The sequence below is a fragment of the Microplitis mediator genome, chromosome 4, assembly GCF_029852145.1.
Source record: "Microplitis mediator isolate UGA2020A chromosome 4, iyMicMedi2.1, whole genome shotgun sequence".
Taxonomy (NCBI): domain Eukaryota; kingdom Metazoa; phylum Arthropoda; class Insecta; order Hymenoptera; family Braconidae; genus Microplitis; species Microplitis mediator.
The window spans coordinates 436,757-452,855 of record NC_079972.1 but is presented as its reverse complement, the minus strand read 5'-3'; the positions used below and the strand labels follow the sequence as shown (position 1 = coordinate 452,855).

At 32.0% G+C, this 16,099-nt stretch overlaps 2 protein-coding genes across 3 annotated transcripts in view; one reads left to right on the top strand and one right to left on the bottom strand.

Annotated features, from left to right (window-relative positions):
• LOC130666359 (ankyrin-repeat and fibronectin type III domain-containing 1) overlaps positions 1-4,745 on the bottom strand; it is a 54,707-nt gene extending 49,962 nt beyond the window's left edge. The window contains exon 1 of the mRNA XM_057467253.1: positions 4,243-4,745. The gene's annotated coding sequence lies outside the window, so the exon portion shown is untranslated. The remainder of the gene's footprint in view (positions 1-4,242) is intronic.
• Positions 4,746-15,317: 10,572 nt separating this feature from the next.
• Positions 15,318-16,099, top strand: part of LOC130666603 (uncharacterized) — a 53,797-nt gene continuing 53,015 nt past the window's right edge. Inside the window, exons 1-2 of one of the 2 annotated variants that reach the window (XM_057467758.1) lie at positions 15,318-15,669; positions 15,841-16,062. In XM_057467758.1, the coding sequence (XP_057323741.1) occupies positions 15,848-16,062 (215 nt within the window). In that variant the 5' untranslated portion in view covers positions 15,318-15,669; positions 15,841-15,847. The remainder of the gene's footprint in view (positions 15,670-15,840; positions 16,063-16,099) is intronic. The other variant, XM_057467757.1, reaches the window with a different exon arrangement.

The window sequence follows — 16,099 nt, the reverse complement described above, 5'->3', positions numbered from 1 at the left end:
ATTTTGAAATCGAATGATTCAATGTTTTTATAGATATCCGAAAAAAAACGGTTTTCACTATTTTTTTAATCAACGATATCTCGTGAACGAATTGACCGATTAAGACGGTTGAGGCAGCAATCGACATGTTTTATCGCGTTCTAAAGCTGATAAAATTTTGAAATTGATTTATAGAGTCGTTTGTGAGAAATTTCGAAAAAACCAAAAAAAAAATTTTTTTTTGATTTCTTTCGTCAACGGTTTCTCTTGAACGAATGAACCGATTTTGATGGTTGAGGTGGCATTCGATGCGGCTTATAAAGTTTTAGAGCTGATTAGATTTTGGAATCAATCCATCAAGCAAATTAAAAGTTATCCAAATAAAACATTTTTGAAAAAATTTTATTTTTGAAATATCTCTGAACGCAGCCTTTCGATTAAGCTCAAATTTTCATGGCTTCAAGATATTAATAAGCCGCGTCGAATGACACCTCAAAGATCAAAATCGGTTCATCCGTTCAAGAGTTATGAATATTTACATAAATACATACGTACGTACGAACGTACGTACGTACACACATACATACACTTGGACATCATCGTGAAATTAGTCAGGATAGCTTCCTAGAACCTCAAAACGTCAAAATCTGATAGAAATTCGGTTTTTGCAAATCGGACCGAAACCAATAATTTCCCGAATTTTTGAAAATTTTCAATTTTCCTAGCGGGAAGTTAAAAAAATTATTTTTAGAACCAATACAGAAACAACAATTAGAGTCCGAGTAAAACTATTGAGGAGACTTTTGAAGAGTATCAAATTGCCTAAAAAATGCCGCAAACGGCGACCCGATAACTTAAAATGCGGCTGAGTTATAGAGAATTAAAAAAAAATCCCAACTTTCCTATGTATTTTAAATGGGAAAACTTCAAAATCAAATATAAAGTACTTAAAATTAAAATTAAGGGCTGACACTTGCAGGGAATTTTTTTTTTCAATGTCTATAACAATATTTTCAAGTGGGAGTGAAAAAAAAAAGTAGTTGTTCAAAACGAATCACCCTAGTAAATATACTATAGTAATGGCGGAATCTTAGAAGTGTCCCGAGTCGAAATTTAAGTCGTAGATTCAACGTTTTGAACGTTGAAATCGTAGATTCAACGTTTTGAACGTTCAAATCGTAAATTCAACGTATTGGACGTTGAAATCGTAATTTGAACGTATTGAACGTTGAAATCGTAGTTTGAACGTATTGAACGTTAAAAACGTTAGTTGAACGTATTCAACGTATTGTGAGCGTAAATCAAACCGATAAGGAGTGTAAATAAGTAATATCAAAACTATTCAGATAACCACATGCTTTCAAATGGAAGTACGATAAAAATTATTTTTATAATTCTGTTAGGAGAATTTCAGTTTTTTGGTTGAAATTCTACCATCTGTTCAATGAAAATACTTAGTCCGAATTTTTTATTTGTGGAATTTTCTGTTGGGATTTTCTATAAGTGATGGAAAAATAATTTATGAACGAATTTCACGATATTCCACCCCTCAGCGGGTTGCGGGGGTGGGTATTAACAATGAAAATTTTAAATTTTCAAGCTATAGCTCCTATCGACTTCAAATTCGGTAGGAATCTTCTTTAAGTGATGTAAAAATAATTTATGAACAAATTTTACGATAGCTCACGCCACAGGAGTTGCGGGGGTGGGTGTTAACAATGAAAATTTTTAATTTCTAAGGTGTAGCTCTTATATGCTCTAAATTTGGTAAGAATCTGTTATATGTGAGGTAGAAATGATCTAAGAGCGAATTTTATGACAACCTACTTCCAATATGATCTGCGGGGGTGGGTGTTAACAATGAAAATTTTAAATTCCTAAGCTATAGGTGCTACATACTCCCATTTTGGTAGCTATCTTTTATATGTGATGTAGAAATAATTCATAAACGAATTTTACGATATCTCACCCCGAAAAAGATTGCGGGGGCTTTAACAATGGAAAATTCCTGATTTTAAACTATAGCTCTATAGGGTCCAAATTGGGTAGGAATTTTCTGTGAGAGATGTAGAAATAATATACAAACGAATTTTACGATAGCTCACCTTACAGCGGGGTTTGCGGGGGTGGGTGTTAAAATCTAAAATTTTAATTTCCAAACTGTAACTTTTACAGTCTCAAAATTTAGTTGGAATCTTCGTGGATAATGTCAAGTTCAGCTGAGAATGGATTTTCTCAAATTCTAACCCAAAAGGGATTGCGAGGTCGTTAACAGTGAAAATCTCTCATTTTAACATAACAGTTTCTATGGACTCGAAGTTTTGATGGAAGCTTTTATTTATAATGTAGAAATCATCTCGAATAGGATCTTACGAAATTCTTCTCCAACATAGGAGTGCGGGAGTGATAATTGTCAAAAAATTCACATTTTTCAAATACAGTTCCTACAGCTATAAAATTTGATAGAATCTTAAGAGAAACAGGAAATTACAGGGATGACCTTCGAGGTCAACTGATTTAAATATTTCTTTCTTTATGTCAATTATTATTCATTTTTGGAAGATAGCCACGGAGATGTTATAGAGGTTGCACATTGAAAGTTACAATAAATATTAGTTTTCAAAGATCTCAAAATATCAAGATTGAATAAGAATTTGACTCTCAAAAATCAATCTCAATTTAATAACTTCCTTAATTCCAATCATCTGTGATTTTATTAGTTGATTGAATAAGCAAGTATCTAAAAATTAACTCAATCAAATCTTTAGGAAAAGCTTTTAGCTAAATTTAGCCCATAGGTTATTTTTTACGCATTGGTATATGTCATTTTTTCGTAACTTTTAATTTTTACTATGGATCATATCTTTTTTTTAAACAGTTGAATCTATATTTTTTACGTTCAATACGTTCAAATTACAATTTCAACGTTCAATACGTTCAAATTACGATTTCAACGTCCAATACGTTGAATTTACGATTTGAACGTTCAAAACGTTGAATCTACGATTTCAACGTTCAAAACGTTGAATCTACGACTTAAATTTCGATTCGGGGTAAAAAACATTTGTTTTAACGTTTGAGTTTGTAAGTCTTCAAATTAAAAAATGAACTTCCATGCTTGGTCTCACACCATCCCCCCGAAGATTATTTTCGAAAAAAAAATCTATCATGGTGGATGCTTTTGCATGCGGATCATCTTTACATAAATTTCTTAATAAAAAAATAAAAAGTTTATAATAACAATCAAAAATTCATATTAATTAAAAAAAGAAAAGAAAGAAATAAAACGCGTGATGTTTTCTGTTTTTTTTTGCGAAATAAACATTCAAAAAAAAAAGTGAATAAACGTTGATGAATTTTAGATAATAAGTAGCCATAGCTTTCCCCTAGTGATAATGCATCAAGTGATGAAGGTTCCATGTCATAACGTTTTGTTGTTTTTAAGTTATTTGACTTTCGAAATTAATCGTTTTAATTGTATAAATAAATATAAAAGCGACTGAGGCAGCCGAGCGGTTCTCGTGTGGCTCGGGCGATCACCCAAGTTAAGCAGCATCGAGCTTGATTGTTACTTGGATGGGTGACCGCTTAGCCACGCGTTGAGGTCGATCGGAGGTCTCTGACCGTTAGGCGCGGGATGAAGATCTAGTGATCGGTAAAATGGGAATTTACATTTAAATATAGTAGAGACCTAAACATGCAAATAACCTTCTCAATAAGACAATTGATAGATAAATTGAGAAAAATATAGATAGCCTGAACTGGGAATCGAACCCAGACCATATCGGTATCGCGCCGAGTGCTCTACCAGTTGAACTTCCCCCAAACCGAACTGTACTGGCAATGGTTTTCTCTGTGGCTTCCCTTGCCCCTATACTCCCACAGCCAAGGTGGGAGGGGGGGGGGGTAGGGCATCACCGGAATGATACAGTATAAGCACAATTCGGGCCACAGCCGCACAATGAAAGCAGAAAAAAAAGGAAGCAGTTGCGATATAAAGGCAAAAAGTGTAAAAGGCCGTTAATGCGGCTATAAACTGGAACAATAAAAAAAAAACAAAAAAATATATATAAATAAATAAATATATATGTATATGTATATATATATATATATATATATATATATATATATATATATATATATATATATATATATATATATATATATATATATATCCCTGATAATTAGGTGAAAAGTTTCCTTTGCGTACACTGTAATACCAAAAGTAATTATGTTCATCATAAGCTTAAAAAATGTACTTACTAATTTTTTCAAACTAAAAGGTAACATGTCGTAGACATAATAATTTTTCAATTGTGGCTGCAGCTTCTATTTGATTTTATGAAAATCATAAAAATCAAATAATTTTCTTTATTGTAAAGTAGCTTGTTTATAAACACGTTTTAAATTGAAAGGTGTTAAGTATTTATATCTTGAAATTGAATGTCCACATGCTACTAATCTTCATGGCTGTTTATACTAATTTGGAAAATTTAATAAACAAAGATAAATAAATCCAACGATAAAAAGTGACGAATTGTAACAAACAGTACGAAGCACCAAAGAAATATTTAAACTTCAAGCAAATTTACGTCGTCATTAATACAGTAATCGAAAAAAATCCATTAACATATTAAGCATCGAAAAATCATATCAAAAAGAAAAAAATATTGATGAAGAAAAGAAAGAGAGAGACAGAAAGAGAAAGAGAAAAAATGTCTCGAGTCGACAATTGCTTAAAATGCACGATGTGTATATCACGACGTCCCAGTATGGACTAACGGAGCAACGAAAAAACTCGGATTGACGACAGGTGACGACCATCCGATGACAAATGATGACTGTCATTTCACGCCCTGCTTTTATAGTTAATCCAATAAATATACAAATAAAACAAATTTTCCCTTAATAATTTATTTATGAAACGAAAAATGAACTGTAGTGTTTTTTATAAATAAATTACTGAATAAAGGGGTTTAAAGTTATTTTACCTTTCATTGATCGCACTGTGCTCAGTGTTTTACTTGCACGCTAGTGACCTTTTATAAGCAGAGTACCATATGATTTATAAATTTTTTTCGCAACGTCGAATAATAATGATTCTCAAGATTAGTCATTCTTAAACTAATTAGTTATTTCCAATTTTTGAAAAAAAATAAAAAAAAAAGGCTATTCGGCAGCCGAAATGGAAGTAGATTTCTCATTGTTTAATTTTTTTCACTGTTCAAATGAAAGCTAATAATAAAATAAAATTTTTTTTTACATTTTCTTAAAAATTCTCGAGATGATAAAACAAAAAAATAAAAAAGTTGTAAGTATAATGCCAAAAATTGATGCTAACTAAATGAACTTCAGAAGAATTTTTGATGATAATGCACTATATGTTTCGATTTGACGTTATTTAAAGATCCGTATGCATATATTCAAACTATCGGACCAATGGTATTCCGGACCCTATTCGAAAGATTATGATAGATTATGGTTTTAATGCTCGAGAATTCTACCATAAGGACAAAGACGATATTTTGCTTTCAATAAAATCCACTAATAAAATATTCTAAGATTAAAAATTGATTGTGATACATCAAAGTGTCATACTTGAAATTAGTACTAATATTTGAAATAAAAAACCTATTAGAATATCAAACGACGAGTAGATATAGAGAATATTATCATCATAACTAATGTTAATCTTGTTATTGATATATCATATCATTTATACACTGTCGATAAAACAAAATTGTATATACACACTGAATTGAGATGTTTAGATTTTATAAGTGTCACACTGCGAAAATATGAATTTAAGTAGCTCCATGAATGTACTAAGAAATAGGAGAACTAATGCAATAGCAAAATTTCATTGAATGAATGGTAAAATAAGTAATTTCAGTGGTCTAGGCATATATATAGGCATGAAATTTAAAGCTTATTCGAAGAGCTTTCAGATAAATTTGATATAAAGTCGATAAGTTATCACATTCAAAAGATATTGAAGGAAGAATAAGTAAAAATATGAATTTTGGGAATTTTTAAAATTTCGAAATGCTATAACTTCTAAACTAATCGACCGATTGAGCTCATTTTCAAACACGAACAAGGTAGTCACCCACAAAATACGTATACTAAGTTTCAAGGTGATCGGTTAGAAATTGTGGTTATTATCAAAGTAAAACCTGCATAAAATTAGTTTCTACAATATTTTGTAAATGTTCAAAACCATTTATCTATTAGAAAAAATGGTCAAATCAACAAGCTGTATAGTCAGATTGTAGGCAATCGAACGAGCTTTCACATAGAACAAACAAAAATTAGCTATCTCTTTCCGTTCAGAAGTTACACCCAGTTAAAGCGGCAAACAAATTTTTTTTGAAAATTTTACAAAATTTCAATTAACTATAACTGCTAAACTTATTGGCCGAATTGGCTCATCTTCGAACTCATCCAAGGTAATCGTCTATAGAATAAGTATACTGAGTTTCATTAAGATCGGTGTAGAATTGTGGACGCTATCGTCGGAGAACGGCGCGTTATATTATATATATATATATATATATATTAGGTGTACAAATAAGTTTTAGGACAGTTTTCAAAAAATTCAAGATTTATTAAAAAAGAAGTAAAACACAGTTATTCATCGAAGTAATCTCCATCGCATTGAATGACCTTCAGCCATCTCTCAGGTAATTCGCGGATGCCTTTCGCAAAGAAACTTTCGTCTTGTGAGGTGAGAAATTTAGCGACCCATTTTTCCACTTCTTCAAATGTTTTGAATCGCACGTCAGACAAATCGTTCTGCATTTTCCGGAATAAATGATAATCGGATGGGGCTAAGTCTGGTGAATACGCCGGGTGTGGTACAAATTCCCATCCAAGCGCTAGTAACGTATCCTTGACCGGTTTACTCACATGAGGCCGCGCGTTGTCATGGAGCAGTTTTACTGGACGTTTTCCTTTACCAGAAAATGGACGTTTCTTCTCAATTTCTTGATTCACTTGCATCAATTGATGACAATAGCGATCGGCAGTAACTGTTTGACCAGGTTTGAGAAGTTTATAATACAGTACGCCTTTCATATCCCACCATATGCACAGCATGACTTTATTACAATGAACATTGCGCTTTGGCGTGGATGTTGTCGGCTCGCCGGGGTCAACCCAATGATATTTGCGTTTCGGATTATCAAAATAAATCCACTTTTCATCGCCAGTCACAATTTTCCACAAGAAAGACTTTCTATGTTGCTTGTTGTAAAGACTCACACAAATGTTAAGACTGCTGTTTTTATTTTCTTGAGTTAGAAAGTGTGGTACCCACTTTGTTCCTTTTCGAATCTTACCCATTGCTTTTAAACGATAAGAAACAGTTTGTTGAGTTACTCCAAGCTGTTCCGAAAGTTGTTTCTCCGTCTGACAAGAGTTTTCATCCAGCAACGCTTGCAGTTCCTGATCGTCCACCTTTACAGGAGGCCCGGTGCGTTCACGGTCACTAACGTCGAAATCACCTTCTTTGAATCGCTTATACCAATACTCACATGTACTTTTAGATATAATGTTGTCTCCAAGAACAGAACATATCGATTCACACGCTTTCCTAACACTTTTTCCTTGATGGAATTCATAGCGAATGCAGTGTCTAATAAATAGCTTATCGGTCTGCATGATTAATTTACAGAATTTATAGGTTATGTTTATGACTCCTTTAGGTTTCGATACTACATATCAAGCGCCATCTATGATAAGTGAGCGGAACCTTTAAATTAATTTAGAATAGCTGTTATGATACAAAATCTAAGTGTCCTAAAACTTATTTGTACACCTAATATATATATATATATATATATATATGTATATATATATATATGTATATATATATATATGTATATATATATGTATATATATATATATATAAATATATATATATATATATATATATATTAGGGTGGGCCAAAAAAAACTTGTAATTTTTTTTTTTTTAGCTACTACGAAAAAATTGTTCAAGATGACGAAAAAAAAATCCTGGTAAAGTTTCAGCCCTTAATATTAATATTAAGAGGTCGCTCATTGTGATTTTTGATTTCCCATTTAAATAACATGGAAAGAAAAATTTTTTTAGTTTGGAATTTTCTACCTCGGCAACGGCATTGTACGAATAAGCCCAGCATATATTTTTGTAGGGAATTTAACGCTCTACAAAAAAAGTCTCTTATCATTTTTGGATAAATCCATATGTTCAAAAGTTATTGGAGCTCGAAGTCAAGTTAGAATAAATTTCGAGATTTTTTTACTTTTTCGGCGAAACTATCGGACTTATCATAAAATGTTATTGACACTTTTTTGTAGACAATTTTATTTCCTACAAATTATTGTTGACAAATTTTTTCCAAATTCTGCATTGTTTTCTAGTTATTTCTATTTTAATGCCAAGCTCTTAAAATCGATCAGAACACTATTTTTATAGGAGCTTGGAATTTAAAAGGAAATAACTCGAAAACAATGCAGAATTTGAAAAAAATTTATCAACAATAATTTGTAGGAAATAAAATTGTCTACAAAAAAGTGTCGATAACATTTTATGATAAGTCCGATAGTTTCGCCGAAAAAGTAAAAAAATCTCGAAATTTATTCTAACTTGACTTCGAGCTCCAATAACTTTTGAACAGATGGATTTATCCAAAAATGATAAGAGACTTTTTTTGTAGAGCGTTAAATTCCCTACAAAACTATATGCTGGGCTTATTCGTACAATGAGCCATTGCCGAGGTAGAAAATTCCAAACTAAAAAAATTTTTTTTTCCATGTTATTTAAATGGGAAATCAAAAATCACAATGAGCGACCTCTTAATATTAATATTAAGGGATGAAACTTTACCAGGATTTTTTTTTCGTCATCTTGAACAATTTTTTCGTAGTAGCTAAAAAAAAAAAAATTACAAGTTTTTTTTGGCCCACCCTAATATATATATATATATATATATATATATATATATTATAACACAAAAACTAGACGCTAATTTCTGCGCTATAACTTCGTTCTCTGCCTTTAGCCTCCAGTCTCAATACGGATAGGGCGCCAGGTAATTTTTATCACTGGAATTACCAAACCAGTAAATCATGAAATTTTTGGATAATTTTTGATCTGTGGAATTATCACCAAAACCACGCATGAACAAAACTAAAACTAAAACTTAACAAAATGCTCAGAACTTATTAGCAAAACAAAACGGAGACTGGAAAACTAAAAACAGAGTTACGGTATGCCATGGTGTCGCTCAGTGTGTAGGTTTATGGAGAGAGGGAGTGGTCCGGGTTACATCATTCCCAAAGTCATGTAGATTCATTTTGAATTTGCAACTTTTATTTAACAACAATAATCTCAAAACTCTATTTAACAATAAATAAAATACGGTAGCTCAATACAAATAATATTTTTCTCCATGACGAATGCTGAATATACAGAAAGTAAATTGACATCTAAATGATACGTATCGATATTTTATAAATAAATAAATTAATTAACTAGAACTAAATGATAATCAGATAATATTTGGTAAACTAGAACAATATTTATGGATTCGATACTCTAGAACATTTTCTTTAACAAAATCGTAAAACTAACGTACATGGGTCCCATTTCGATGTTAATTAGACAATAATTGATTCAACAATCAAACATGTTTCTTATAGTTCTTTTATAAAATAATATTAACAATAAAACGTGATCGTGACTCTAAAAATGTAACACTATTCTCATAATTTTCTCAGATATTAAATCTTTTCTTTAATAAAAAAACAGGAGCATAATACCTCAAGACTTTGACTCAAACTCAATTAATTATTTATAATAATTATTTCATACCTGATGTCTGGTGACTAAATATCAAGTAACGTCTTACACTGTTTTTAAATAATACTTCTGTAGCAATAATCTTAATCTGTAGCTTTCCGCAATGCCTTGAACTGTAGCGCCATTACTGCACACGTCTACTCGCTTCAAGCGACTAGAGCCGAATGCTCACGTCCGTACTCTTCGAAGGTCTCCCTTCGACTCCTCTCTCTCAATTCTCAATTCTAAAAACCCCAAACTCAATCCTATCGTTATCAATAACTGACCTCTATATTCTAAATTCTAAAATCCAACCCAATCTTTACTATAACGGTAACTGGAGGCTCAAGTCCTCACCAAACGTACTCACTAAACCCATTCTGAGTATGGATATCCTTGGCAGTTGCTCTCCTGGAACAGACTTCAGCTGGGATCATAAAACTTATAAACTAAGTGACCTATGACTTCCTCAGCGGTACAAGTGGTCATGACTTGTCCTCTGAGGCCTGTCAGACTAATAATTTAAAAATGACCAAACGGCTTCCACAACAGCAACGGTCACAAAATTACTGTTGAGGCCTGCCAAACCAAAACTCCAAAACTGATCCCATTCTGCATCCGTCAAATTCCTTATATACTGGAGCACTAGCATCTCAGCTAGACCTCTGCAATCAACCAAGAAGTCTCAGAGGGATAGAACTAGGTTCTATCATCAGATGATACCGGGTGACTAATTTAAGTCCCGCTCCACGGTAACACTGACTCGTCCACATGCTCAAAATACTAAAAATCCAAAACTCAAACAATCATTTTCCAAAACTTTAATCTCAAATCATAACCCATAACAATTTTCCATAATTCCGATTCTAATTCTTATTTTCTTTATCCAAAAATCCATAACTGTAGCCAAACGTTACTCCATATTTAATTCTTAAACTATAACTTAATCAAAAATCTGTATAAAAATCGTAAATTACTGTAAGCTAAATTATAAGTCTTGAGTTACCATGCTCGTAAATACAATAATATTCGTTGGTGTTTGTGACGTTCACTTTGATTTGACCCCCATACGAAAAATAATGTCACAATATATATATATATATATATATATATATATATATGTCGTAGCCAGATCGTGAAATTAGACAGTTCATGAACTGTCTAGACAGATCATGAACTGCAGCCAGATCGTGTGATGGTCAATCAGTTACACGATCTGGCTAGAATTTTTAGACAGTTCATGAAATGCAATTGGGCCTTAGACAGATCGTGTAATACTTCAAAATTACACGAAATGTCTAAGAAATTTAGACAGTTCGTGAACTGTCTAACAGCTGTTTTGCCGATCGTGTACTGCTAGTAAAGCAAATCAAATTTTGCGCCCAACAACACACAGTTTCAATATCTAGGAACATTAAATCACTGAAAAGGAGATAACTGTAAAACCCATAAAATATTAGTCCAAGCAGCTAATTTTATTTATTTATAGATAAAATTTTATTTTTTATTAATTTACAAAGCTTGAAATATAAAGTTTTTCGTCCGTTTTTATTTATTTAATTACACATGGCAAACTAGAGTGGCAACGACTGTTACATAAAATGTTTGCTTTCTTGCACGCACATCTCTTAGTAGTGCATTGCACGTCAGAAGCTCTGCATGAGCATTGAAAGAAGCCTTGTCCTCCGCTGCAATTTTTAACAGCTTCTCTGAGAGAGAGAAGTTTGTTTGTCTATTTCATCACGTGTAAAGAAGTTAGAGCCAGCTGGAACAAGATTTTCGGGGCTAAACCACCCTTTTATGATTCCATTTCGGACCCCCACCTGATTATCTATAAATAAATAAAATTAGCTGCTTGGACTAATATTTTATGGGTTTTACAGTTATCTCCTTTTCAGTGATTTAATGTTCCTAGATATTGAAACTGTGTGTTGTTGGGCGCAAAATTTGATTTGCTTTACTAGCAGTTTCTTAGACATTTCGTGTAATTTTGAAGTATTACACGATCTGTCTAAGGCCCAATTGCATTTCATGAACTGTCTAAAAATTCTAGCCAGATCGTGTAACTGATTGACCATCACACGATCTGGCTGCAGTTCATGATCTGTCTAGACAGTTCATGAACTGTCTAATTTCACGATCTGGCTACGACATATATATATTAAATAATATGACAATTTTTTAATATCAATGTCATTAAATTTTTATTCTGTCAACTATCAATCAAACTTAAATCCCCAATACTTAAAAAATGTTCAAAGGTTTCGGCAGCAATTTAAAAGTATAAAGTATCAATTTGATTATTTGAGTTAAGTAATGCCATAAACGTTTCTTAATTGTAAGTGTCTAACAGACTAGAGGCTCAGACTACAAACCATCGATAACCAAAGTTAAGCAGCATCGGCGTGGGGCATTAATTGGATGGGTGACCTCGTAGTAAAATAATTGTCGATGGTTATTTTATTTAATTTTAACCGACATTGATATTGATGAAGACAATAAATCCTAATGAAACTACTTAATGAATAATTTACAGATATTCTAAATGAGACTCTAAAAATGACTATATTCGTTCATGCATGATTCTATAGAATTATATATGATCATGTATAAACAGATCAAGTTATGCATGATCAGACGTGGCCAATTGTTGGATCTGATCATATATAGACAATTATGCATGATCATATATGATTAGACAAAATCTTTTTTCATCGGGTATTCTGTCCAGGATTTGTTTAGCCAACCGATTTTCAATATATCTTCTAATATACTAAATTTATTATAAAATATGTTTTATTCTATTATCAGCCCGGTGAAGGTCGATTTTAGTTCGGATCTTAAACTATATACACCCCTTGGGCAATACATAAGAAATGTCTCAGATCACATGTTTGTTGACTTCAGCTTCGCCTCGGCGAACAATTACATGTGATTTGAGACATTTTTTACTTTGCTGCCCTAGGTGTGTAATATACTATTGCTGAGGTTTCATGAAATTGTTCTTTATTGAGTCCAATTTCATCATACTTGTTTCTTTTAAGCTTATAATAGTAGTTTATCTATCGAGTGCGATCGTGTTTAAGACGCGAGTGTGAAGATTGGTGCCCGAGCCGAAAGCGAGGGTACCAACACACGAGCGTCTTCGACTCGATTGTACTAGATAAATACATTAGCTTTTGTGACAGATATTTGAAATTTACTACATTTAGTTCCTGTAAATGGCAGGTTATAAATCCACGTTTATTTATTTGGTAAGTTTTGAGTATTTGTTGAAAAGTCGAGAGAAGTCGGTAAGTGGATGAATTAAAATGATGATAAATTTTGTCACAAGATGGCTCGTTAAGTTACTTCGATATTTTTTGGTCGTTTGCTATCGCACATATAACCAAAATATTTTTTGATCCGATGATGACGTCACTATTAGAACGATTAGGTATCTCTTTTACCAGCTGTATCTTATCTAATATTTTTAGCTGCCGGCTATAGGCGCTAATTGTCGTAGATTTCAAATGTCTCTCACAAAAAATTTTTTTAAGTCTTCCCAGAGAGTAAGTCACCGTCGAAAATTTTCGAATATGTTTGGGTTTTAATGTTATTGTGAAGTAACAGCGTGATTATACTCGTTTTTTAAGAGTAGGAGTAAAACCCGACGGCGACTTACACTCTGGGAAGACTTTATGTTTTTGGCTGACTCGTAAAAAAACTTTGAAAAAAATTCTTACTTTATGGAATTTTTTGTAATTTAATAAATCTTTATAAGATTTTGTAAAATATTGTAATACCTTATGAAATTTTCGCACCCCCCCCCCCACACACACACATGCACATGCACTCGGAAATCATCTTTTTATTCAGTCTGAATAGGTTCCTAGGGCCTCAAAATGTCAACATCTAACAAATATTTGATTTTCAAATATCGAGGTAATAACAGAGACTTCCTGATTGTTTTGAAAATCATTTGTTTTCATTTCGGAAAGTTAACAAATATTCTTACGCCATCTGTTAGTTGTGAATTACATTCCACAATGGTAAAAAATAACGCCACAAGTATTCGATAACTCCTGTAATCGCCTTCTTTCCTAGTTAAATTCTACCAGCCTTTTTCCCAGTTGCACATATGACAAAATCCGCTAAGGGCAATAGAGTAAGTAGGGACAAATGCTGTCGAAAATCAAAACAGGAATCGTAACTTATAACTGTCATTAATTCTGAGTCTCGGTCTTTAAAAAAAATAAACACCCCTGCTAACTCCCTAAAAATGGAGTTCATAAAAAAAGTTTTCACTATTGCTTTTACTAGTGTAAATATCATTCATTTTTAATTTCAAGTCTGTAGGTCCCTGGATTAAAAATTGGAAAAATTTCAATTTTTTATATCCCTCGAATATACTGAACGAACCCTGTAATAGTTGATTTGATTAAAAAAATCTAAAAAACGATTTACTCTGCGGGCTAGTTTGAAACTTTCCGCTGTTTTCGAGCTCAGCTCAAAAATATTATTGTCAATACAAGTATGAGCTCTTCGAGCTTGACAATATCTTCGTCCTTTTAATTTCCGAGAAATTTATAATTATCAATAAGGATGGCTTTTTCAAGTCACTCACTATTATGATCAAATCTCTTTGGACAGATATCGATAGCAATAATCAAGATAAAGAGTACGTAAGCTTTGAATCAAAGCAGCAAGTTACTTTATGAAGCATTCGGAAAAAATGTCAGAAACAGTCATTTTTTTAAATTTTTGATGATAATTTTATTAAAACAATCGAGAGAATTGCAATAATTCATGTAGCGATCATCAAAGACAATGAAGCCATAGGACCGGTATGAGTTTTAGTACATATGAGAAATTTCGATATACGTTATCTAAGAAAAATAAAGTTAATTGTTATTTTTTAAGTTTTTCATCGTCGATATCCTTTAAAGTAATAAACCAATTTTGAGGTTTGAGGCAGCATTTGACACAGTTTTCCAACCTTGTACGTAACAACATTATAAGAATCAATCATTTTTGTGGTTTTTAAGATTTTCAAAAAATGTATTATGTGTCGCGACTTACAGAGTTTTAGAGCTGATTAGATTTTGAAATCAATCGATCGACTCGACTAAAAGTTATACGAAAAAAACATTTTTCAGAAAATTTTTGTTTTTGGAATAACTCGAAACCTTCTGTGCCGATAAAGATCAATGTCTCACCTAGGAATTAATAAGCTGTTTTAAATGTTACCTTAAAGATCTAAATTGGTTGATACGTTCAAAAGTTATACAATATTTACATAGTCATATTTATTTTATAGATTTTGCAATTTAGAATTGAATTTAATATGGTGCAATTGTCAGTTGTGAGTTTGTTTCAAACACAAGCGCGCAAGTACCATTGACTTAATCGCGCATGAGAATACTCTACCTAGTACCTTTATGGCTTAGGTCGACCCAAGAAGTATTTAGGCTTGAGTCCAGGAGACAAAAAAATTTTCTTTCCTGAATAATTTCGATTCAAAGAATTATGTTCTCTTATGAAATAAATAGATTTATCTATTTCAAGCTGTAACATGGACAGCAAAGTAATTCAGGTTTAGGTCTATCAAGGTCGCAAGCGTTTGCGGAAATCGTGCGCTTGTGCGCCTATGTCGACTTGATATATATACTATGCTATATATACATATATACTAGGTGATGTCGCTCAATGTACACTCGACGTTTTGTACAACCGATCAATAAATAGTGAAACTCGTATAATTTCAGACTGACAGTTCATATTGAAATCGTGAATAAAACGGAATGGGTTGTTGATTAAAAGTTTTTTTTTGACGCAACTCATTAATTATTGAAATTTTTGAGCTGTTTTTATCCCACTTAAATGTAAGTAAAATGAAATATTTTTAGACATTCTGTAAGTACTAAATAAGCTATACTTTTATATTATAAATTTACTACTTATATGTATAAGGCTTTATATATTCATTATTTTAAAATACATTGCGATATACATTAAAAAATTATATAATTTTAAAAAATGAATATTTTTAATAGATTAAAAATGAGTTTATTGGAAAACTGTTGGAAAGATGCGACTGAGAGCTTCAATACAGATGTATGTGATACCTGGTTAGCTCGTTTACAGGAAGCATATTCTGATGAAAAAAGAACGTATCACAATTTGGATTCACTTCTAGAAAAATTAGGTCATTATTTAGAAATAAAAGATCAATTAAAAAATTCCAAAGCTCTGCTTTTAGCTTTATTTTTTCAGAAGTAAGAATGGTTGTATAATATTATTGAACTATATCAA